Source organism: Carcharodon carcharias, chromosome 25 (genome assembly GCF_017639515.1).
Source record: "Carcharodon carcharias isolate sCarCar2 chromosome 25, sCarCar2.pri, whole genome shotgun sequence".
NCBI lineage: Eukaryota > Metazoa > Chordata > Chondrichthyes > Lamniformes > Lamnidae > Carcharodon > Carcharodon carcharias.
The window spans coordinates 15845982-15871606 of record NC_054491.1 but is presented as its reverse complement, the minus strand read 5'-3'; the positions used below and the strand labels follow the sequence as shown (position 1 = coordinate 15871606).

The following is a 25625-nucleotide window of genomic DNA, read 5'->3' as shown; positions in this document are numbered from 1 at the left end:
ACCCATCATGGGCAGTACCCGTCATGGGCAGTACCCATCATGGGCAGTACCTGTTGTGGGCAGTACCCATTGTGGGCAGTACCCATCATGGGCAGTACCCGTCATGGGCAGTACCCATCATGGGCAGTACCTGTCATGGGCAGTACCCATCATGGGCAGTACCCATCGCTGGCAGTACCCATCGCTGGCAGTACCCATTGCAGGCAATACCCATCACGGGCAGTACCCGTCATGGGCAGTACCTGTCGTGGGCAGTACCCGCTGCAGGTGAGGCGGTGCCCCAGCCAGAAGTTCATTGATTTGCAGTGGGACTGGAAGATCCCAGCAGCAGGCGGGTGCAGAAAATCCCGCCCATGAAGTGTACACAGGGACAGAAGGACCTTGGGGCCCCATGTGCACAGATCCTTGAAGGTGGAAGTTCAAATTGAAAGAGTAGTCAGCTCTTAGGCATCATAAACAGAGGTATTGATTAGAAAAGTAAGGAAGTTATGTTGAATCTTTTTAAAGCTTCAGTTAGCCCACAACTAAAGTATTGCATCCAGTTCTGGTCACCACACTTTAGGAAGGTTGTGACGGCCCTTGACAGAGCACAGAGGCAATTTTTTGGGATGATCCAGGGATGAGGGATTTTGGCTACAAGGTTAGGTTGGAGAAGTTGGCATTCTCCTTAGAGCAAAGGCAGTTGAGGGGGAAATTATTAGAGGTGTACAAGATTATGACAGATTTAGATGAGGTGGACAAAGAAAAGCTGTTCTCATTAGCTGATGGTACAAGAACCAGGGGGCACAAATTTAAGGTTTTGGGCAAAAGACACTGGGGGAATATGAGGCAGAACCTTTTTGCAGAGCGAGTAGTAAATGACCTGGAGCTCTCTGCCTTATAGGGTGGTGGAAGCGGAGATGATGAATGATGTCAATAGGAAATTGGATGAGCTCTTGAGGGAAATAAGCTTGCAGAATGACGGGAATAGAGCGGGGGAATGAGACTGACCGGATTGCTCTACAGAGATGACATAGGCTTGATGGGCCGAGTGGCCTCCTTTTGTGCCGTAATGATTCTAAGACCATAACAATACGGAACAGAAGGAGGCCATTCAGTCTATCATGTCTATGCGAGCTCTGGAGTTCACCCATTCTTTTTTCTTGAGGAAAAATGGGGGAAATGTTACTTCTATGTTAGAGTGAAAGATTAAATAATAATTAAGATGAAGGTCACGTTTTGTACCTGAAGCATGAATTCCGTTTTTGCATTGTGTTTGAACTCTACTATAATGAAGATGGAATCAGAATTGATTCTGCTTCAATCCATTTGCAGCACCTGTAGATGTTAACATTTACTGAGCCACCTTAGCCCACATATCGTACAGCACCAACTCTAGACTCTACTCTCATAGATCATTTGCATTTTGTCGCCTAGAAAAATAGAATCTAGGATCAACTCCGTTGTTACAATATGGGTGTTTACAATCAGCTTAAATGTTATATTTAATCTTTTTACCAATGCAAACCAACTTACTACATTTATTTATTGTGAATGGCCCAATCATTATTTTCCGAAAGAATGCAAACAAAACTTCAAGGTAAAATGGAAACAGAGCTAGACGCAAGTATTCAGGAAGGTGCAATTTATCGTTTGAGGTTTCGATGTGTGTTTATAGCTATGATGTTGCATATGGAACAAACCAGTAGTTTTGCTTATGTGAAGGTATATCTATTCCATGACCCAGGTTTTTACAACGATGTAGGACCATGAATAGGCCATTCAGCTCCTCAGGCTTATTCTGCCATTCAATTAGATCATGGCTGCTTTGTATCTTAACTATATTTATCTACCTTAGCTTTTCATTAGATAAAGTTATGAAGGGACATGAAGGTATCAATCTCAACCTTGGAATTTTCAATTGAACTCTAGCCTCAATAGCCTTTTTTGGGGGGAGAGTTCTACTTTTCCACCATCCTTTTGTGTGAAGAAGTGTTCTTGATTTCATCCATGAATGATGGAGCTCCAAGTTTAAGATAATGTCCCCCACCTTTCCCCACATGCCCCCCTCCAACACCTCCCCAGCCCCACTCCACAACCCCTCTCTACCACTGACCTTTGTTCTGTACTCCTGCACAGAGGAAACCATTTCCCTACATTAATCGTTTAATGACCTTAAACACTTCAATTATTTAATCCCTTAATCTTCTCTGCTCAAAACCTATTCTATGCAATCTGTTCTCATAATGTGACCCTTCCAACCCTGGCACCATTCTGAACTACTAATCTCAGTAACACAAATCACAGCTGCTTGAAGGTTTCACAATCATAGCTTCCTTCTGCCTATATATGTCATTCTTTAATGATGGAAAAGAATATCCTAAAGAGGAACACCAATCTGCAGAGTGCAATGGCTATAAAGAGAAGCAATGAATCTCTGGAGTGACTGCAAAATCCACAGAGCAAATGCCTGAGCAGCAATGAAGGTGCTGATTAATTTGTCAAGCATATAAACGTATAATGGGCAGGAAAAGACCAGATAGTCCATTAAGTCTGCCCCACGATCATGATGGTGATGCAATCATGTCTAGATACTTACCACTAACATTACCCCTTGCTCCCCCCTATCGCTGCCACCACACAGGCAGCCATGTACTCTGATGGTAGAGGGAAAAAACAGAAAAACCCCGTGCTAAAAAGGAGAGAAACAACCTTGAAAATTCGTCTCCAATCATGCCCCCCACCCCTACCTCTCCGCCTCCCCCCCACCCCCCACCCCCCACCCACTCCCACCCCAACACCCTTGCAATAAACCATCCATAGAGCATGCATTTCTTCTCTGTTAATCCCAACTCTCTATATGATGCGATCTCTCTCCCAGTCAGGAACCGGTCCAGTTCTCTCTTGAAGGCAGATAGTCAGTGCCCACTACACAAGTCGACGATGCATTCCAAAAACTCTGGGAAAAGTTAAACCTCCCAACATCCTGTCTATTTGTATTTCTCCATGGATTCATGTCCTTGGTCCTGCCCAATTTTCAAATTGGAAAAATCTGCCATTAGGCTCCATCCTTTTCATCAGTTTACAAACTTCTGTCAGGTCGCTTCTTCACCTACAGGATGAACTATTCTGCTCAGTGCTACAGTTCAGAGCTTCACACTAAATAAATAATTGGCTTTTTTGATGTACAAAACTGTAAAAAAAAAAGCTGTTGTTTCTATTACCAGGTGCCAGCACAATTTCAATCCTTTCATTTTTACCTCTCAACCTGGAGAGAGAAGCAAACAGTGTGGGTTCGACAAACATCGACCACTGTCCAAGACTTACCCTTGGCCTGACCGTCACGAGCAATCCACCTGACCAAGCACAATCCCTGCTGAATTCTGAATTTCCTTAAGGATTCGGATTGCCTTTGTTCTTTTGATTTCCCCAAACTGAACAATTGGGTCTGGGCCTTTCTGTCTTACATGTCCATATTTTTGTGCCCATATGTAGCAAGATCTGGACAATATCCAGTGTTGGGCTGATAAATGGCAAGCAACATTCCTGACAGACATGTGCCAGGCAATGACCATCTCCAATAAGAGAGAATCTAACCATCACTCCTTGACATTCAATGGTGTTACAATCACTGAATTCCCCACTATCACATTCCTGAGGTTGCCATTGACCAGAAACTGAACTGGTCTAGCCATATAAATACTGTGGCTACAAGAACAAGCCAGAGGCTGGTAATTGTGCCAAGAGTAACCCACCTCCTGATTCCCAAACCATCTACAAGGCACAAGTCAGGAGTGTGATTTAATACTCTTCACTTGCCTGGATGAGTGCAGCTCCAACAACACTCAGAAAGCTTAACACTATCCAGGACAAAGCAGCCCCGCTTGATTGGCACCCCATCCGTCATCTTCAACATTCACTCCCTCCACCACCCACACACAATGGCAGCAGTATGTACCATCTACACGATGCACTGCAGCAACTCACCAAGGTTCCTTCCAAGCCCGTGACCACTACCATCTAGAAGGACAAGGGCAACAGATACGTGGGAACACCACTACCTGCAAGTTCCCCTCCAAGCCACACACCATCCTGACTTCGGAATATATCGCCGGTCCTTCACTGTCGCTGGGTCAAAGTCCTGGAACTCCCTCCCTAACAGCACTGTGGGTGTACCTACACCACATGAGACAGAATTTTACAGCTCCATCGTGGCGGGTCTGGGCTGTGAAATGTGGCGAGCCATTCAAAAGCTCATTGACTTCGGCGGGACCGCAAAATCCCACCGGCGTAAAATTTCGCCCATGGACTGTTGCAGTTCAAGAAGGTGGCTCCCCACCACTGTCTCGAGGGCAATAAGGGATGGGCAATAAATGCTGACCTAGCCAGCAACTCCCACATCCCATGAATGAATAAAAAGCATTATTATAACTTTATAAATTATTTCCAAGTCTCATACAATCAAAATTGAACAAAATCTGTGCATATTTATCCAGGTGTAATGATATTTGTGGAACAATGCAACTTGTGTTCTTTAAACCACAAAAATTGTTCACGTGATATCATTTAGGACACTTGTGAATTTAAACAGCACTGCACATGTGTTTGTAATAGCTGAAACAGGTCAGGATATTGAATTAATCTATGTTTCCAGCTGTATTGACCCTAAACTCTGGAACTCATTCCTAAAGCTCTCCACCGCCCCTACTTTTCTCTCCTCCTTGACCATTCTTCTTCAAACCTATGGGCTGGATTTTCCTGACCTCTTGGAGATATGGTTGGAGGGAGAGGGGCCAGGGAAATAGGGTGGAGCCGCTGCAGGATGGTTCCCTGATGCATTCCCACCGCTGGGGGAAGTTTCCCAGAGGCTGCGGGAGGAACTGGAACATCATCTTGAACTACAGAGACGGGCAGCCAACCAAGAAGATTAAGATTCTGACTTGGGGTGATTTTGCGGTTTTGCCAGCATTTTGTTGCCGGCAGGGTGGCCCCTTGCCTGATCTCACAATTACGGGACCATGGACAGGAAAGGCCACACCTGTGGCCCCATATGATTCCTCCGGTGGAATTCCGTCTCCACTCCGAGAGGCCTACAGACTTTGGCCCTCATCACTTTTGCTTCTTAAGGACACCTCGTGGGTGCCTACAAGTCGTGTTGCCCTCATGATCCCTGACTTCTCCCAGTCGGCCTACTAATTGGGCCTGCAGCATGAGGAACCCACCAATTGGCGTAATAAGTACAGAGGCAACCAATTAGGTGAGCCTCCTCTGGGAAGATTGCACCAGCAGGTGCTCTGTGGGCAAGTGCGTGTGGGGACTCCCATTTGGTTCAGGTGTTAGGCCCCAAATGTCTGCAGTAAAATCCAGGCCACCTCTTTGATAACCTGTTTGGTTACCTGCCCTGATGACTCCTTCTGGTGTCGAAAAATGTTTTTATTGGTATCGCCCCTGTTAAGTGCCTTGCGACAATATGCTACATCGAAGGCACTTAATACATACAAATTGCTTTTGTTGTAAACATGAAGGCAACTGTTCCAATCAGGGCTGACACATTGGTTCAGTGGCATCAGTTACTTTCATACATGGTGTGAACACCTTATATTTCACAGCAGTTGACTCACACCTTCCTTTTGCTGTGTTAACATTACAGAGAGGTAGCATACACACGATGGCCAAATGGCCTCCTTCTGTGCTGTGACCATTCTATGATTCAATAATTCCAAATACTTCCCACACTCCCAGTATAAACATCTGTCTCAATATCTCGCCAGTTCATCTAAGCCCCCTTTGAAGTCATGCCAACTTAATTTAAGATATTCAAATGGAGCAATGATTTTGTTAAAATAGTTCAAATAGGTATTTAATGTGAACATGTCAACCAATATAAGTATTAATTTTGTAGCATCTTTAAGGTGATGAAGCGCTTCAGTGAAATTCAAATTGATAAGCAATACAATGCGTTAGTAGAGGGATTAGAAGAATTGACCAAATATATCATTCAAACAATGGATTTTGAGAAGGCTTTTAAATGGGGGGGGGTGTGCATAAACTGCACAATGAAGAGGTTTATGAAGGAGGTTTCAGAGGCTACAACTCAGGCAGGTGTAGACTTCATTGAATGGAGAGGGGTGGGAGGTCATTGGTGAGGGAGGTCACAGGCAGTCAGATGGATGACTGTAGAGTACAGGAGGGATTTGGCACATGAAGAGGCTGTGCAGGTGGGATGGGACACAGCTCTGGAAGGATTTATTAAGAAGGATAAGGATCCAGTGCCTTCCAGTGCAGACAGTAGTATCAAATTGAAAGAGAAAGCATACAATTCTACAAAGATGAGTGACAGAAGACTGGGCAGAATATTAAGAACAAAAAAGAATGACTAAAAGATTAATGAGGATGGAAAAATTAGAGCACAAGAGAAAGCTAGTTAGAAATGTAAAGACAGCTAAGAAGAATTTCTACAGATATTTAAAAAGGAAAAAGTAAGTAAAGTGAGCTTTGGTCCTCTAGAGAGAGTTTAGAGAATTAATAATGGAAAATACAGAAATGGTGGATGAACTGAACAGACATTTTGCATCTGTCTTCGCTGTAGAGGATAGAAATAATATTCCAGAAAATAATTGTGAATCAAGAGGTTTAAGGGAGGGAGGAGCTTAAAACAATTACAGTCACCAGGGAAAGGGCACGAGAAAATTATTAGAACTGAAACTTGATAAGTCCCCAGGTCCTGATGGACTTCATCCTAGGGCCTTAAAAGAAGTGGCTGCTTAGATAATAGATGCATTGGTTTTAATTTCCCAAAATTCCCTGTATTCTGGAAAGGTCCCACCAGATTGGAAAGTAGCAAATGTGACTCCTCTATTCAAGAAAGAAGGGAGACAAAAAGCAGAAAAATACAGGCCAGTTAGCTTAATATCTGTCAAGAGGGGCAATTCTAGAATCCATTATTAAGGAGGTTATAGCAGGGCACTTAGAAAATCTCAATGCGATCAGGCAGAGTCAACAGGGTTTTGTGAAAGGGAAATCATGCATGACTAACTTACTGGAGTTCTTTGAGGAAGTAACAAGCAATATGAATAGAGGGGAACCCATGAATATGCTGTACTTAGATTTCCAGAAGGTATTTGACAGGGTTCCAAATCAATGGTTGCTGCGCAAAACAAAACCTCATGGTGTAGAGGGTAACATAATAGCATGGGTAGAAGATTGGCTAGCTAACAGGAGACAGAATAGGCATAAATGGTTTAGTTTAAGGTTGGCAAGATATGACGAGTGGAGTGGCACAGAAATTAGTTCTGAGGCCTCAACTATTTACAATTTATTTTAATAACTTGAGTGAAGGGACTGAATGCATGGTTGTTAAATTTGCTGATGACATAGATATAGGTAGGAAAGTAATTTGTGAAGGGGACATAATGAGTAATGGGATATAGGTAGCTTGAATGAGTGGGCAAAAAATTGACAGATGGAGTACAATGTGGGATAATGTGGAGTTGTTCACTTTGGCAGGAAGAATAGAAAAGCAGCATGTTACTTAAATGAAGACAGATTGCAGAACTCTGACGTACGGAGGGATCTGGGTGTTCCGGTACATGAATCACAAAAAGTTAGTGAGCAGGTACAGCAAGTGATTAGGAAGGCAAATAGAATGTTGTTATTGATTGCAAGGGGACTGGAATATAAAAGTAAGGATGTTTTTATTACAGTTTACAGGGCATTGGTGAGACCACATCTGGAGTACTGTGTTTGCCCTTTTTTAAGAGAGGATATGAATGCATTAGAAACAGTTCAGAAGGGGCTCACTTGACTGATATTGGGATTGGGGGAGTTATCTTATGTGGAAAGGTTGGACGGGCTGGACCTGTATCCATTGGAGTTTAGAAGAATGAGAAGTGAAACATATGGATTCTGAGAAGACTTGACAGGGTGAATGCTGAAAGGATATTTCCCCTTGTGGGAGAGACTGAACTAGGGGACACAATTTAAAAATAAGGGGTCTGCCATTTAAGACAAAGACGAGGAGCATTTTTTTTCTCTGAGGGTCATTAGTCTGTGGAATTCTCTTCAGCACACAGCAGTGGAGGCTGGGTCATTGAATATTTTTAAGGCAGAAGTAGATAGATTCTTGATTAACAAGCAAGTCAAAGGCTATTGTGGATAGGCAGGAATGTGGAGTTGAGGCCACATTTAGATCAGCCATTATCTTATTGAATGGTGGAGCAGGCTTGAGGGGCTGAATGGCACATTCCTGCTCCTCATTTGTATGTTTGTATGTAAGCTCAAAACAGTGGAAGTCAATAAGTGGTGGATGGGTGGTACTTGGTGAAGGACAGGATGCAGGCAATGAAGTTTTGGGGAAGTTAGTGTTTGTTTGGAATGGACTTCCAAAGGCTGATGGAAAGAGTATTGGAAACATCTAGCCTTTAAATGACAGAGGTGCGGTTAGGGTTTCAGCAGTGGTGGGAGACGTAGGTGAAGAGACAGGTAATGCTTCGAGGTGGAAATATAGAGTCTTAGCAATGGAATCTGAGCTGAGGGTCAAACAAGGCACTGAATAAGGGCGCTGTTAATTCTGCTGACTAAGCAGGAGGAAGGCAAATGGAGTTGGTGAGGGAGCTCGAAAGGTAGAGCTTTGAGGAGGAACCAAATAGAAATGCTTCCGTTTCTCAATGTTCGGCGGGCAGAAGTTCTGAATTATTCACAATTTGACATCAGAAAGTCTGACAACACAGAGGTATATGCAGAATTGAGGCTGGCTGTGGGCACCATCACCATTTATATGGGAGATGATTCCTGGCCTTCTGGGAATCCCACTGGGAACTGCACTCAAAACGAGCACAGGTCAGTGTGTATGTTGACTTACTGCACCACTCTATCCCTAACCAAAAGCCATTTTAAGACTTATTTTACTGGACAGCTGTTGACTGTAAGTGCATGACCCCTCAGACCTGTCAGTAGTACCCACAAATAGAAATGACCTGACTCTGCTGCCCAAAGTGGAGACCTGCCCCTCTTTAAAGTCTTCCGAGCCACAATGAAAATATTTACCTCCCACTGTGACCTGCTAAACATACATGAATCAAAATAGTGAAATACCACAAATGTGCTGGTGCACGGAACCAGTTCAGTACCACATCGCCATGTGGTCCTCTCTCCTTGTGTGTCATGACATGCATGGAGTTCTGTATTCACCAGTTTGTTGTACATTTTATACAGCTGATTTACCTCAGAACAACACAGAGATGACACTAGTTCTCAGTCTACAACAGGTTTATTTGCAATGCTTTAAAATATTTATTCAATTATAAGATGTCCCCTTACATATCCAGAGCTCAGCTTAGGTTTTTATTCAGTCCTTCTCTGGAAGTTTCTGTTTGCTTTAGCTCTCAAAGGCCCCACCCAGGCTTAAGCAATCAAGCATAGATCAATTACCAGACTAACTAAATCAATCAGGGATCAATTAAACCATTGAACACTATACATGGAGTCAGCTAATATGAAGGCTGCAACCAAATGATAGTATAAACTGCTGCACAGAGGTACAAGTAAGTCATTTTGGTCTCACTCTCCTGAGATCTGGGTTAAATGAATAAACATCTTTAAAGGCAAAAGTCTTCATAAGAAATGCAAACCCACTTACAAAAGTAAGTATTGGAGCCCTTTAGCAAAGTAGAGGACTGTGCATTGAGTTGTAATTGACTCATATGAAAAGCAGAGGTATTCGTCATAACAGACCTGTAATCCTCAATATTAGATCTTGCAAAGGAGGAGCAAAATATAGGTCCAGGCACACGAGCAGAGGAACAAGAGGAAGCCAAGCAGTTCCTCTTGCCTCTTCTGCCATTGCCAAGCAATTTGCTAACACTTCTCCTGTGGGAACAAACAGATGTTAGCAGGCACTAAACTACCCGAAATATAATATTTATACATATATTGTAAAGGGCAGAAAGAATAGTGAATTAAAAACAGAAAATGCTGGAAATACTCAGTGGGTTTGGCAGCATCTGTGGAGAAACAGAGTTAACATTACATGTCTGACCTTTCATCAGAACTGGAAATGTAATAGGTTTTGAGTGAATTTTCCCATGTCTGATGAAAGGTCACAGATCTGAAACACTAACTCTGTTTCTCTCTCCACAGACACTCAGACTTCCAGAATTTTCTGTTTTTATTTCAGATTTCCAGCATACACAGGACTTTGATTTATAGAAAGAGTTGTGGTTTACAGTGCATTAACCTATCCAACAACTTTTGATGCCCTAGACCTAATCTCTCATATTGGTTTATTATTTTCACAGCAGACTTGGATTTAAACACCGTAATGATGAATCTAGAGAGAAGAATAAAAGGAATTAGACTCAAGAATAGTTAAATTAATTTTCCTCTAAACCCCATGATGGATTAGTGCAGGGGAATGGTCACACTAGTATAAGGAGATCCAGCTCTGTAAGTGTACCATGGTAATGAAGCCTGCAGCTTGCTAACTTCATAAATATAGCACTGGTGCACATGAACTGGTCTGTCCTATAATCAGATTCAGCGTAGAATAAGAAGTGAGACTTAAGTTTATTACATTGCCCTTTGAATTATTAAATGTCCCTAAAATCTCAAATGTTTAGTGATTTTTTTTTTGGTTTGCAATCCCAGAGCACAAAGAGAAGTATGTCAAGTATATTTTGTTTAAAATTTTGTTTAAAGACTAATTTCAGGATAAAGACTGAAGAATTCCTGCAAAGACAATCAGCCAACTCCAGGAGAGCGAAGGAACACCACCACCTGCAAGTCATTCACCATCCTGTATAGTCAAATGATTGAGAAGAGTTCTTGAAACTGTCACATTGCAAGTTATAGAGCCACAAGGTGTGCCTGCTGAAATGCAAATTAGAAAACTTTTGTACCCGCCAGTAGATGGGTACAGAACACCTAAATGCAAATTAATTAGCTCTGCTTGTTTATTTTTCTTTATTATGTGCTACATTAATTGTGTACTTGTCTGACTCTATTTGTGTGCTGTACAGTTGCCCCTGTTTTATCACCACAGCAAGCAATTACAATGAGTAATTTGTCAATGGCTTAACGTCCCATGGAGCTGGTTGTCAGAACACACAATAAATTTAGCTTCATTGCAAACCTTCGACAGGCAGGTGGATGAGTTCCAGAGTGTGAAAAACATATGAGTTATGGAAGATGGGGAAGGGTTCATCATAATTAGAGATATCACATTTTTTTTTTTAACATTCATTTATGGGATGTGGGCGTCGCTGGCTGGGCCAGCATTTATTGCCCATCCCTAATTGCCCTTGAGAAGGTGGTAATGAGCTGCTTTCTTAAACCACTGCAGTCCATGTGGTGTAGGGACACCCACATTGCTGTTAGAAAGGGAGTTCCAGGATTTTGACTCAGCGACAATGAAGGAGCGACGATATATTTCCAAATCAGGATGGTGAATGACTTGCAGGTGGTGGTGTTCCTTCACTCTCCTGGAGTTGGCTGATTGTCTTTGCAGGAATTCTTCAGTCTTTATTCTGAAATTAGTCTTTAAACAAAATTTTAAAACCTATTTATTAAAGACTTCCATTGCATTACATCCTCTTGAACCCCTAACAATTTCTTCGTACATGCATTTATTTTTGTTAACCAATCCAACAGTTGACGATGTGCATCCGACCATTTAAGTTTAGAGATTTTTCTTTCTCTCCAGCATTAGTTTCAAGCCAGTGAGGTCAACCTGTAACCTTTTCTCATTCACACTTTTCACAGAGTGTACATTATCTCACAATGGACAATACCCTACATAACATTCAATGTGCATGTTTTCTTCAGTATGCTTATTGTATGGAATCTCACTTAAGATATCTGACAACCAGAATTCCACATCCCCATTGCCGCCACAAGAACCAGTGTTTCAACCACTCGAGTGCTTTTAAAATCCTTTTTATTTAAGAGGAATTTGAATATAAGGATCAAAATTTTAAAATTGTAATCTTGGGGCCAGATGTAGGTCAGTGAGCACAGGGAGTGATGATAAGCAAACCTTGGAACAGTGCAGTTTAGATTGGAGGAACAAAGTTTTAGACAAGCGATGGAAGGTGGAAGATGGGGAACCAGCCAGCAAAGTATTGGAATATTTGAGCCTGGAGGTAGTAAAAGCATGGATAAAAGTTTCATCAGATTATAAACTTGAGGCAAGGACAAAGACGAGCTGTGTCCGGAGGTAATTGTGATGGAGAGTATGCAAGATCAGAAGCTCAGCTCAGAGTCAAATAGGAAGCTGAGGTCAAAGACAGTCCAGTTAAGTGAGAGGCAAAGACCAGTGATGGAGATAGAATAAGTGACATGGGAACAGAATTTGTGGGGACCAAAAACAATGACTTTCTCTTCCCATTTGTTTGACTGAAATTAAATTACACCTCATTCAGCACTGCAAACTACCAACATGAAGTAGAGGGGTCGAGAGAAATAGTGATGAGACAGAGCTGGGTGTTGTCCATGTACATAGAGAACCTGATTTTTTATGACTTATATAGCTCCAAGTAAATTGTAACATTGGCTTTAACCCCAATTTTGCATTACAAACTTTATTGCTGATGTGTACAACCTATACAATTGCAATATTAATCTTAGGGCAGAATCGTCCCAGATTTGCACTAAACGCAGTACCGGCCAGGAAAGAGAATGATTTACCCACCAGCCGCAATGGCGGCTTTTCACCCTGTATCATCCCAATCCTGCCTCAATAATCAGGCATTCCTGGGAAACACGCCTCTTCGCTGGCGGGCTGCCTCCGATTTGCCCACCACACCATCATCTCGCCACTTCCTCATGCCAGGCACCATATGTAAAGTACAGCTACACACACGCACATCTTAGTGCTTCCGCTCCAGGACTGCTGCACAAAAGATATTGCCCTGAAAGCAAGAAGATTGCAGCTCCCAATTCATTGACACATCCCTGGGACACCTTCTGGACAGCTTTGGAGCCTGCTGTGATGTCTTCTACCCCACACTCTGGCCGCAGGAGCCCCATCTGTATCGTCACTCCAGCTTGCGAGGTGGTCAGAGATGGTCAGTGCCAATGCTGCACACAACTAGTCAGCCACCCTGTGAAGAAAATGGATGAATGAACTCATCTGTACCGCCAGGGTAAGGCAACCAGCTCATCACTATAAACTCACACACTCAAAAGCTCACCACACCTTTACTGGCATTTCACTCACTGCCAGCTTAAGGGACGTCACCACTCACTGTCTCAAATAAATCCTTACATCTCCACCTGGCCTCACCTCCTCTGGAGAATGCCTCCGCAGCCCTCGCACTCCTGAGGTCACTTGCACAGATCAACATGCGTCCCCACACACATCCTGGGATTACCCCCCTTCCCCAGTACAGCCCTCGCCCTGCCTGAGGCCACTTCTCTCCTTCCCCAGTACAGCCCTCGCCCTGCAGCCATTGAAGAGGCACCCCCAATTTATGTCTGGACTGGTAGATAAAGACCTGCCCATGAGACCCCCTAAAAGTGACGTGGTGCTGTCTGCAAAGCCTGGCGCTGATGACTGCGCGTGCTGCCTGAAGCAAGGTAGGCAAACAAACCTCAAAGTCCCGAGCAAATTGCAGCTCGCCAAGTGTACATCGCTTATGTTCTGCTGTGAAACACGTTGGCGTGCAATCACACTGACGTGCTCAGATGATCCAGCGTTAGGGGATGATTCTGACGAGCTGGGCTTATAATGATATGCAGATGTATTACAATGAGGTTCCTGACAAGCATTGGTGAGAAACGCGGCCCACTCTCGATGGGCAGAGTGGACGATTGCAAACTGGTTTCACGATGTCGTGAAACCGATTTTTGGCCTTCTCGCCCTATTGTCCATTCTCACCGTCAAACGCACCCACCACCAACAGGCTCAGAAAATTCATCCCTTAGTTACAGTTAATAAAGAATGTTTACCAGGAGTAGCTCAGTTTGTGTGTCAAAGGCCACTGTTTTGTTTAAAAATTCGAAAAATAAAAGTCATGACAGTTATTTGCCCTATTAATAATTCAGCTCGCAGAACATTACAGAACTTCACACACAGAACATTTTTAAAAAATTAATTCTTGGGATGTGTGCAATGCTGGCTGGGCCAGCATTTATTGCCCATCCCTAGTTGCCCTTGAGAAGGTGATGGTGAGCTGCCTTCTTGAACCGCTGCAGTCACTGTAGGTTCACCCACAGTGCTGTTAGGGAGGGAGTTCCAGGATTTTGACCCAGTGACAATGAAGGAACGGTGATATATTTCCAAGTAAGGATGGTGAGTGACTTGGAGAGGGACTTTGCAGGAGGCTGTGTTCCTATGCATTTGCTGCTCTTGCCCTTCTGGTGGTAGAACACACGCAAGAGCCACAGAGTATACTTTTAATGCTGATCGTGATTTAATTGTATGAAAAGGAATGAAACTAACTCTGATCATTTAAATTATACTTTTATGTTTATGCACACATTAGTTTGAATGAATTGCAGGTGGAAAATGTACAAAACACACTTACCGATTCAAAATAACTTGTCTTTCACTGCAGAAAACAATACATGTAATGATTCTTCTAACTTGAGTTTTTTTATGTTAAGCAGATGGTTTTGCCACACCTTTCGATGACATGTTATTCACAAATAGGTAAGATCAATCATACCCTGTACTTAATAACTGACTAAACAGCATAATCATATCAAGGAATTGACACATCACAGGCTGAACAACAGTGTGAAAGAGCTTTTAACTGGTTAAATTACTCACGTACAGTAATTCATTTATTAACTGTTATTGTGTCCAAATGATTTTCTGTTTATAATTGACGTTGCTTTTATCAGCTAACCAAAATCTCTTGTGCCAGCTGCCATTCTGTTTATTTTCATACTATTGTGTTAAGTGCCAAGTACTTCCACAGAATGTTGCCATTGTTTTTTTTATGATCAATTGCCTTTCCAGAATGACAGATAAGGAATGAATTATCTTTAGACTTGTATTGGCACAAGCTCGCTCCAAAACAAAAACACAGATCAGGTGAAGGGAAACGCTCCCAGTGATGTCTCTTTCTGAAAGATGGGCATTCATGTGCAGAGGGCTGGTAGTGGCAACTACCGGGAGGTTATGGCAGCATCTGCGGAGAGAAACAGAGATCCTGATGGAGGGTCACAGGCCCTGATGTCACAGATGCTGGCATAACCAGCTGAGTATTCCTAGCATCATATGATTTTATTTCAGATTTCCATCGTCCACAATACTTTGCTTTCAACTAACTACCGGTACTAACCCAGACCTAGTTCTTGAGAATCCAATTGCAACCAACAAAAAGTAAGGGTCCTTCAGGCATGATGATACAGAATTATCGGGCACTGCTACAGTGTTGGAGGATGTCGGTATCATTACCTCCCTGCCTCTGAGTTGCCAATGTCAGCCAAAGGGAATATTATAATGACAGCAAGCCTACACCATCTCAAGTCCATCCCAACGATGAGATCAGAGATACCGATGATGCAGTGAGTGGCACAGGGCCTTTGAGAAGGAAATAACAGGATCCTACCCTCATGAAAGGCTATGTCTTGTGATGGCCGACATCACCTCTTTCAAAATCCAGGCACATCATAGAATTATCAGGGCCAGATTGATCTCCTGGAGTGGATTCCATCTCTTAGGGAGTGGCAGGAGATGAATTTCTTGGCTCCAAATTGGCCAGGGTTTTTATCTGTTTTATTTTTGCCTCTTTCAAGAATTCATGTGGTTTTGAGTGGGGTGGGGAGCATATGTAGTGTGACACATAATTATGTCGAACAGACTGGATGAACGAGAGGGTTTTTTCCTGTCCCTCTTTGTTCATATATTCATATTTTCCTCTGTGCATAAAACTGGAGGTAAACCATGTTACTGGATTGTTATTATGAGCCAATGAGAAAAATAAATGTACTTTAAAAAATAGAGAGTAGACCTTCACCAGCTGAGCCATGAAGGAAATATTTGTCTTGCATTCAATGTAGTAACCCAGAAGGAAAAAAGCAGTTTGGACCAATATTCTAAATTCCCACTTTTTACTAGTTTTGCCTTCTGGGTTATTGCCTAGGGTGCTCATCTTAGTGGCAGTGTAAAGTCACCCTGTGCACTCTGTTCCCAGTAGAAACTCTTGCTCATTCTTGGCACTGTTGTCACAAACAGGAAATCCACTTCATAGAGCCCAACACCTAAAAGGACTTTTAAAAATTTCATTCATGAGATGTGGGCCTCGCTGGCTAGGTCAGCATTTATTGCCATCCCCAATTGCCCTTGGGAAGCTGGTACTGAGCTGCCTTCTTGAACCGCTGCAGTCCATGTGGTGTAGGTTCACCCAAAGTGCAGTTCGGGAGGGAGTTCCAGGATTCTGACCTAGCGACTGTGAAGGAACAGCAATATATTTCCAAGTCAGGATGGTGTGTGGCTTGGAGGGAAACTTGCAGGTGATGGTGTTTCCATGTATCTGCTGCCCTTGTCCTTCTAGATGGTAGTGGTCATTAATAACAGAAAGAAGCAATGGGATTATAAACAGTAATATGCAGGCTTAAGTATTTAAAGTGATTTTAATTCCGCAATTCCGGAGTATTATAGGTAGCTTGGTACGTGTGAGAAACCGCAGTCCTGGTATAATACTAGTGTGGATTCTTACAACAAATAGAATTCACAACAAAATTGTTTTAATGTCACTGCAGTTAGATTCTGATCTACTTTGAACATGAACACACTGCCACATTTATTGGTATTATTTCTCTCTGTCTTTAGGACATCCTATTTTCCCCGAGGCTGATATTCCTTCACCGTCAGTGCAACATGCTGAAGAAGGAACTTTCCACACTACATGGCTGCCTCAGTCATCTTCTGCGACCCTGCAGCCGATACCACAATGGTCACCATGTCCCGATTACACATCACACGAAGCAGTAAACTCCTCGTACATGCAAGATATGTGCATGCAGCCTGTCTGTTCCAGCTATGCAGTAGTGGGACCTCCCTCAGTGGTGTCTTATGCTCCGCAGCCATTGCTAAGCAACTTTGGGGTGAATTGTCAGGTATGGTATGTCCAGAATCTTCATAATTCTCGCACAAAGCATTCATTTGAAAGGAGTGTTTGGGCCCTTGGACAGTGAGGAGAGGGGAAATAAAAGGGCAGGTGTTGCACCTTCTGCGATTGCATGGGAAGGTGCCATGGGAGGGGGTTGAGGTGTTGGGGGTGATGGAAGAGTGGACCAGGGTGTCTCGGAGGGAACGGTCCCTACGGAATGCCGAAAATGCATCAGAACACGCTTTCGAGGGCTCACCAATGGCTCAGTTAAACATCGTGTAGCTCAAAGCTATGGGTTTGATTCCCAGTCTGTGCTGAATTGAGCAGTGGCAACCAAAGGAGTAGCAGAACAGGAACAGATTTACTGAAATAAAGGCAAAACACTGCAGATGCCGGAAATCTGAAATGAAAACAATGCTGGAAAAACTCAGCTGGTCTCACAGCATCTGCGGAGAGAGAGACAGAGTTAAAATTTTGAGTCCGTATGACTCTTCTACAGGTGTAAAGGGAGGTAGAGATGTGGTGAAATATATACTGATCAAGGGGGGTGGAACCAGTGAAGCTGGATAGAAGGTGGAGGCAAAGGAGAGATTGACAAAGATGTCATAAACAAAAGGTCAAAATGGTGGCAGTGCTGGCTAAAAGAGATGCTAATGGTGACATTAAGAAAGCAAAAGGTGATAATGGCAGGACCAGGATAAGCGCTCTGGAAAGTGATAGATGGCCCTAGTGGGGGTGGGGTGGGGGGGAGAGGATGGTGGTGGGAAGAAAGATTCTAAAAAGGCTAAAAGCTGGGGATAAAACAATGAATGAAAATGGAAATAAATTTAAAAAGTAATAATAATGAAAATAAGTGGGAAAAACATTTAAAAATTAAAAAAATAAAATGAATATGGAAAAAAAGTGGGATGGGGATGAAGGAGAGAGTTCATGATCTGAAGTTGTTGAACTCAATGTTACGTCCAGAAGGCTGTGAAGTGCCTAATTGGAAGATGAGATGCTGTTCCTCCAGTTTGCATTGAGCTTCACTGGAACGTTGCAGCAGGCCAAGGACAGACATGTGGGCATGAGAGCAGGGTGGAGTGTTGAAATGGCAAGCGACAGGAAGGTCTGGGTCATGCTTGCAGACTGCAAAGCGGTCACCCAGTCTGTGTTTGGTCTCTCCAATGTAGAGGAGACCACATTGGGAGCAGCGAATGCAGTAGACTAAATTGAGGGAAGTGCCAATGAAGCACTGCTTCACTTGAAAGGGGTGTTTGGACCCTTGGACGGTGAGGAGGGGGGTAGTAAAGGGGCAGGCGTTGCATCTTCTGCAGGGCCCTCAACCGTGTCCAACCAATCTCCCGCGCATCCGCCCTCACACCTTCCCCTCCCTCCCAGAGCCATAATAGGGACCCCTTGTCCTCAATTTTCACCCCACCAGCCTCCGCATTCAAAGGGTCATCTTCCGCCATTTCCGCCAACTCCAGCATGATCCCCCCCCCCCCCCCCCACGTTTCGGCATTCCGTAGGGACTGTTCCCTCCGTGACACCCTGGTCCACTCCTCCATCACCCCCAATACCTCAACCCCCTCCCACGGCACCTTCCCATACAATCGCAAAAGGTGTAACACCTGCCCCTTTACTTCCCCTCTCCTCACCGTCCAAGACCCCAAACGTTCCTTTCAAGTGAAGCAGCATTTCACTTGCACTTCCCTCAATTTAGTCTACTGCATTCGCTGTTCCCAATGGGGTCTCCTCTACATTGGAGAGGCCAAACGGAGACTGGGTGACTGCTTTGCGGTCCACAAGCATGACCCTGACCTTCCTGCCACTTGCCATTTCAACACTCCACCCTGCTCTCATGCCTACATGTCCGTCCTTGGCCTGCTGCATTGTTCCAGTGAAGCTCAACCCAAACTGGAGGAACAACACCTCATCTTCCAATTAGGCACTTTACAGCCTTCTGGACTTAACATTGAGTTCAACAACTTCAGACCACGAACTCTCTCCTCCCTCCCCCTTTTTTCCTTATTCAATTTTATTTTTTTAATTTTTATGGAATTTCTTTCCCACTTATTTTCATTATTATTATTTTTTAAATTTATTTCCATTTTCAATCAGTGTTTTATCCCCAGCTTTTAGCCTATTTTCGATCTTTCTTCCCATCACTGTCCCTTCCTCCCACCCTATCCCCATCTGTCACTTTCCAGAGTGCTTATCCTGATCCGGCCATTATCACACTTTGCTTTCTTAATGTCACCATTAGCTCCTCATTTAGCCAGAACCGCCACCATTAACAACTCCTTGACCTTTTGTTTATGACATCTCTTGCCATCTCTCCTTTGCCTCCACCTATCCCTGGCCTTCTATCCAGCTTCACCAGTTCCACCCCCCTTGATCAGTATATATTTCACCGCATCTCTACCTCCCTTTAGACCTGTAGAAGAGTCATACGGACTTGAAATGTTATCTCTGTCTCTCTCTCCACAGATGCTGTGAGACCTGCTGAGTTTATCCAGCATTATTTGTTTTCGATTCATAATAGATTTACTGAGACTGATTTACTATTTTGCTAGGGAAGTTGCTTAAAGGGTACGCAATGGGGAAGAAGAAAATCATCCATGGTTCTGAGACCTGCTAGCTATCGAGTAACCTTTGCTTGAAAGTGCATTTGTGAACTTGAGTTTATGTCAATATTGATTTTGACTCTGATGTAACAACATCAGCAACAGCTTGTGTTTATATAGCATCCTTACCTTAATAAAACATCACAAGGCACTTCAAAGAGTGCTAGAAAGCGGAAGTATACTCCAAGACAGATATGGAGATATAAGAGCAGATGGCCAAAAACTTTGTCAAAGAGGCAGAAGGAGCATGTTAAAGGAAGAAAGAGAGGCAGAGAGGATTAGGAAGGTCCTAGGCAGCTGAAAGCATGGCCACCAGTGGCCAAGTTCCTGAGGTTTGTGTTCTACTCCTCTGGCTAAACAACCCAAGATTCTAGTTAATTGGGCTGTAACTTCCGAGCTTCAGGGCAGTGTATCAGAGGGGTACCCCAAAGATGACCTGTGGAGCCCCCCCACTTACCCCCCTCCTCAACCCCCACCACCCTCTGGTTGTCTGTACCATGCACTTCCAGCGGCAGACAAAGCTGCTTGGTGGGGCAGAGTTGTAACTCAGTCATTTCTTTTCCCCCAAGACAAATCACAAGTCAATATAATGTGGCTCAAGTCAGACTCGAGTCCAAGTCACTGATTCGAATCAACAACTCTGTGGTGAGCTGTCTTCCAATTCATCCAGTTGTCAGGAGGTGCACTGTAGCAGCCTGAGGTGGCTGTCCATGAAGTTTATTTCCTTAAATGTGAGAAGATGCCTAGTCTCTGCTCATTGCCACATCAGTACTGCAGTTGGAATCAATAGCTCATGGTTGGAGCCTGTACCCTTTGCTAAGCACCCATCTTACAAATGTAAACAAATAAGTTATTGAGAATGTTAGGTGATAGGCAACATAATAGTATTTTTAAAGCCACAGAGAAAGAAAGACTTGTATTTATATAGAGCCTTTCATAGCCTCGGGATATCCCAGAGCACTTTACCAATGAAATCTTCTGTAATGTATTAACTGTTACAATGTTAAACACGGCAGCTGATTTGCACACAGGAAGATTGCACAAACAGTAATGATATAAATGACCAGATAATCTGTTTTTAGTGATGTTGGTTGAGGGATGAATAATGGCCTGAACATCAGGGAAAAACCTTTCGACTCTTCGAAATAATGCCGTGGGATCATTTACATTTACCTGAGAGGGCAGTTGGGGCCTTAGTTTAACACCACATCCAAAAAACGGCATCTCTTCTGGTGGAGCGGTCCCTCAGTACTGGACTGGTGTGTCATGCTAGCTCTTGTGCTCGTGTCTGTAGTGTGGGACTAGAACCCTTCAACTCGGAGACAGGAGTGCTACCACTGAGCCTCAGCTAATAGCCCTTAGAAGATAATCAGTGTATTAATCGACAGCTCCGGTTGTTAATAAACTTTGATTTCTCCACAGTCAAGGACCTCCACACCCGTTGGTATTCCACAGTTGGACCTTGCAGATCAGCAGCCAGCACTCAGCTACTTCTCTTGGAGCCAAACGCTTTCAACTCTGCCGACTCCAGTGACACCATGTCAGACAAACTCACTGCAGTCTCTGCCGCCTCAGTTTGTGCCCCTGCCCATTTCTGTCCCTGAGCCTGGGCTTGTGGAGCTGGAGGATGCCAGGAGGTCCATTGCAGGCATGGCCATTGAGAAACTGCTCCAGCAAGACGAAGACAATGACACGTATGTTTCTTTACAATAGAGCCGGAAAATAAAAAAAGGTCTAGATTGAATATGAGTGAGCTGACTGTACAAAAACCCATTGCATTACCATTTAAAGAAACCTGTTATGACCTGCAGTGCCTACTTACAAGAGTTCACTATTTGTCATATTGTTCCTCAGATTATTATTTTGTGGTTATCTGTTTTTCAAACAGATTAAGAACTATTTGTAGCTAGTTAGACAGCCCTCCTGGTGTTTGTTACCAGATGTAGGACCTTCATTCCAATGTTACTACCTTATTATTGTTCACTTACTAATTAGTTCAATGACACAATGACACAGCAGCCTTAACTGAAAGGATGGCTGATGCATACCATTGGTCGACACTGATCTGTCAACCACAAAGTAATTTAAACTACTCCCTGTACCTTGTGCACATGTATCTGTCAGAAATGAGAGAAATAGGAAGCTTTCTACTCTGTAGTACAGTGTACAATCATTGGAGTTGAAATGTGCCCACCGATGTGGCGCATTTGATTTTTGACAACATAGTAAACTTAAAAACAGCCCAACAATGCTTTTCCATTTTCCTTGGTCTTATTTTGTTGGCTAATGTATTTTTCAAGCCCTCACAGCTATATATATCAGTAGACTGGCCACTCTCTGAGCTACATTGTGACAGTGTGTGTGTGCTTCACACATGTGGGAGTATTTGAATCCAACATAACGCAGTTAGAAATTTTATTGTAGAAGATAAAGTGAAGCCCTTTTAAGATCATCTCTCTAAGGTTACTTAACTTTTTTGAAATCAGCTTGCTTTTAAAAAAAATTCTTCCAGAGTAATATACCAAATTTCTGCCACAAGCATCATTTCCACTTAAGCAAGTTGAAATTAAATCGTGAAAATATTAGCCCATGATTGCATAATGTTTGCTTGTGTAATTCCTTTAGCAAGCATATTCAAATGAATTAGAACTTTCTTTGAATTCTTGGGAAATAAATTGCATGTGTTAAGAGTTGCAATTAATATTCATACACCTTACTTTCAAGACAAAAGAGACCCTATTATCCCAACGGGATTGGTAAGAAGCTTATTATTATAGTAAAAGTCTCTACTATAGCCTATAGCAACCACTCCTTCCTAGCTAATGGGTACCCTGCTTCCACCAGAATTTCCCCAATATTGTTCCAAAAAAGCTTTAATGACGTGTTGTTTATTGACAATAGTTTGAAAAGCAAATTGCACAGTTAAGTTCTTTAGAAATATCCCAAAGAGCAACTTTTTGAATAAAATTAAGTGGTTAGTGTACCATACATCAAATTACTGCCATGATATAAAATCCTGAACCTAGGGTACTCTATCCAATTCATGTTTCATTGCTCAGTATAATCTGTCAGCCCAACCTAATGTTAGTTGTCTTTCACATGGTAGTGTCTTACATTTTTGACAATAGCATTTTTTGACAATAAAGGAGTTGATTTCTTTTGTAGGATGAATAGCCAAATTAGCTGAGATACAAATCATTAATGTTTTACGAGGTAACAGCAATCCTGATCATAGAGTAAAATGATCTTGATGTATTTAAAGGGAAGTTAGATTTTTAAAAATGAGGGACAAAGCCATACAAAGTTATACTGATAGGGTTAGATATAGCAGGGTGGGAGGAGGCTCATGAGGAGCATGATCATAGACACTGGTCAAATGTCCTGTTCTGTGCTATGCATCCTATGTAATTAGAAAAATAGTGATGTATTTATCATGTTTCATGTTTTGTTGAGTCAGTGCAGTTAGATTTGAATTGGAACTAAGAGGTCTTTATCTTTGAATGCTGAAATAATTCGGCTCATTAAAAGCGTGGGAAGTGCAATGTTCATCTCTATAGCTTTATTATATCTCACCTTCATGAAGTTCTAACCATGCTCACATTTAACTTGTGACACAACATAGTGAATTTAAAACAGTCCAGGGGTGAATTAGATGGCATCCTGCTTAAAAGTAAATCTTGTTGATAGGAAATAGAAATTGACCTTAAGAAGGCTCCACTATATTGGCTTTTTCATGTCTGTGCCATACATGTGACTTCAAAGCATCAGAAACATGTTTGATTTCGATTACATTTTATTTGTTTATGATTAAAGTCATATTCTCTGTTTTAACAGTTGTCCAAACATAGTCAGTAGTGTGAACAAATTGCTGCACTACATAACTTCTGACTTTGAGATGTTAACCTTTTTTACCATACAAAGAACCAAATGACATTTTTAAGATAAGGATTCAAGTTCAGACAGAGCCTCAAAGGAAAGACAACTTTGTCTTCTTTGGCCTTTGTAAAACTAGCTCTACTCGGATGTGTGTTTTCTTAAGCTTCGCTTTCATATATCTGAGCTGTCATTTTTCTCCTCTTCGTGACCAGTCAGGAAGGCAATCAAAAGCCAATGTCACAAATCAAAATGCCTCTCAGTGGACAACCAACAATATGGTTTGGCCTGAAACTGACTCATTCTACAACAATACTTGAGTCTTCAAATTGACTTCACTTTCAATCCTTTGTTGAATCCTCTAGTCATGATCAGCATATGGGAAACTAAAACACGTGTGTGGCTTCAGATCCAAGTGCCTAAGACCCTGTGACAGGGCATTAATAACTTATAGACACTGATAAATCCAATAAAAAGTTCAAAAGAGACTTCTTTATCCAAAGAATGGTAAGAATGTTGAATGTGCTACCACAAGGCATAATTGAAGCAAATAAGGGAAGCTAGGTAAAAGGATGAAGGAGAAAGGGATTGAAAGAGATTAATGAAGAGGAGTCGGAGGAAGGTCACATGGACCACAAGCACCAACACAGACCAGCTGGGCTGAGTGGCCTGCTACTGTTCTGTACATTCTGTGTAAAATAAGTTGGCACAAAATGTTTTGGTGCACAACGGAAGCATTTACCTTGGCCCCAAATAGTTGAAATAAGATAATAAAAAGAGAATATGGCTTTAATTCAACTGATCATCAAAAATATATTCTTTTTAAGATATTTACAGTTGTATTTGCGCTCCACGTAAGATTATTTTTGTTCTAATGGAGCACCTGTAAAAGCCAATATGTGGTGTGTTATCTCACAACATATGTAAAGAGAGACCAAAATAAATACACATTTGCACACACCTTCCTTCAGTCTCATGAATTTTTGGGTCAGTGAAGAGTGGATTTAAAGTGAATCGTTGTGCAAACTCTACCCATTTCTATATCAGTAATGTCAGAGACCTGAATTGTAGCAGTTGTCTTCAGAATCCTTTGGTTGCAGCAGTTTTCTGCTTATTCTTTGAAATATGTGAGTTATTTTAATTAAAACTTGATAGATTCTTGTTCAGTAAAGGCACTAAGAGATATGGTGAAGACGGGTAAATGGAGTTGAGGTATAGATCAACCATGATCTAATTGAATAGTGGAACAGTTTTGAGGAGCTGAATGGCCTCCTCCTGTTGCTATATTCCCAGTACATAACAATCGTTGAACTGTTGCTTCAGAGCGAAGTGAAAGCAGAAAAGCCCTAAGAACATAATTTCCAAGCAACTAAACAAAATTGGCAGGAGTTATACCTTTGTAAAAACTGGTAAAACTTTGTCCATTTGTAAATGAATAGTATATCACCCTTTAATGCCACAATATATCGCCTGTGCTCTACTCCATCGAAAAAAACAAAAAATGAGATATGCTGGGAACTTTTTCCAACTGCTTCCATCCCCTTGATGACCTGATTAAGATTGAGAACTTGCTATTTATTCAGTCGTGCCTTCATTTTGTTGTTCATAAAGCACAAAGGCTTGCCTGGCAATCTGTGAAGATCAATGAATGAGAAACAAGATGGTATGATAATTGCACAATAAGAATCCCTTCTTTAGAGGGACCAGACTGAAACCTTGAACAGTCAGTGAAGTGCATTGAGGAGTCCTGAGGACACAATGTAAATTTGTTTAACAATTTTCTTCTTTAATGTATGATCATATTCATATTTACTTGGAAGTCATGAGGGTAAATTGTGATTTCCCTTGCCACATGCCTCAGTGAGAGAGCCAAGATTCATAATAAATTCAGATATAAAATAAAACAGAACCACAAACACAATCAATCATGATTTCCTGAAATATCCACCCTTTACATCAAAGCAGAAATTATGGCACAACTGAGGAGCGAAGATGCAAAATGAAAGAAGGTTGAATTCTTGAATGAGAATTATGAGACCAGTAGCAAAGGTAGTGCTTCAGATTCATACCAGTTACAAAATAACTCCAACTCAGAGGTGCAAAAAAT

The 25625-nt window shown here is 42.3% G+C and overlaps 1 protein-coding gene across 1 annotated transcript in view; it reads left to right on the top strand.

The window, feature by feature from the left end:
- The window catches only part of LOC121269566 (NF-kappa-B inhibitor delta-like), a 71233-nt gene that overhangs the window by 10775 nt on the left and 34833 nt on the right, over positions 1 to 25625 (top strand). The window contains exons 3-5 of the mRNA XM_041174265.1: positions 14581 to 14626; positions 16757 to 17031; positions 21068 to 21339. Coding sequence (XP_041030199.1) covers positions 14581 to 14626; positions 16757 to 17031; positions 21068 to 21339 — 593 coding nt within the window. The remainder of the gene's footprint in view (positions 1 to 14580; positions 14627 to 16756; positions 17032 to 21067; positions 21340 to 25625) is intronic.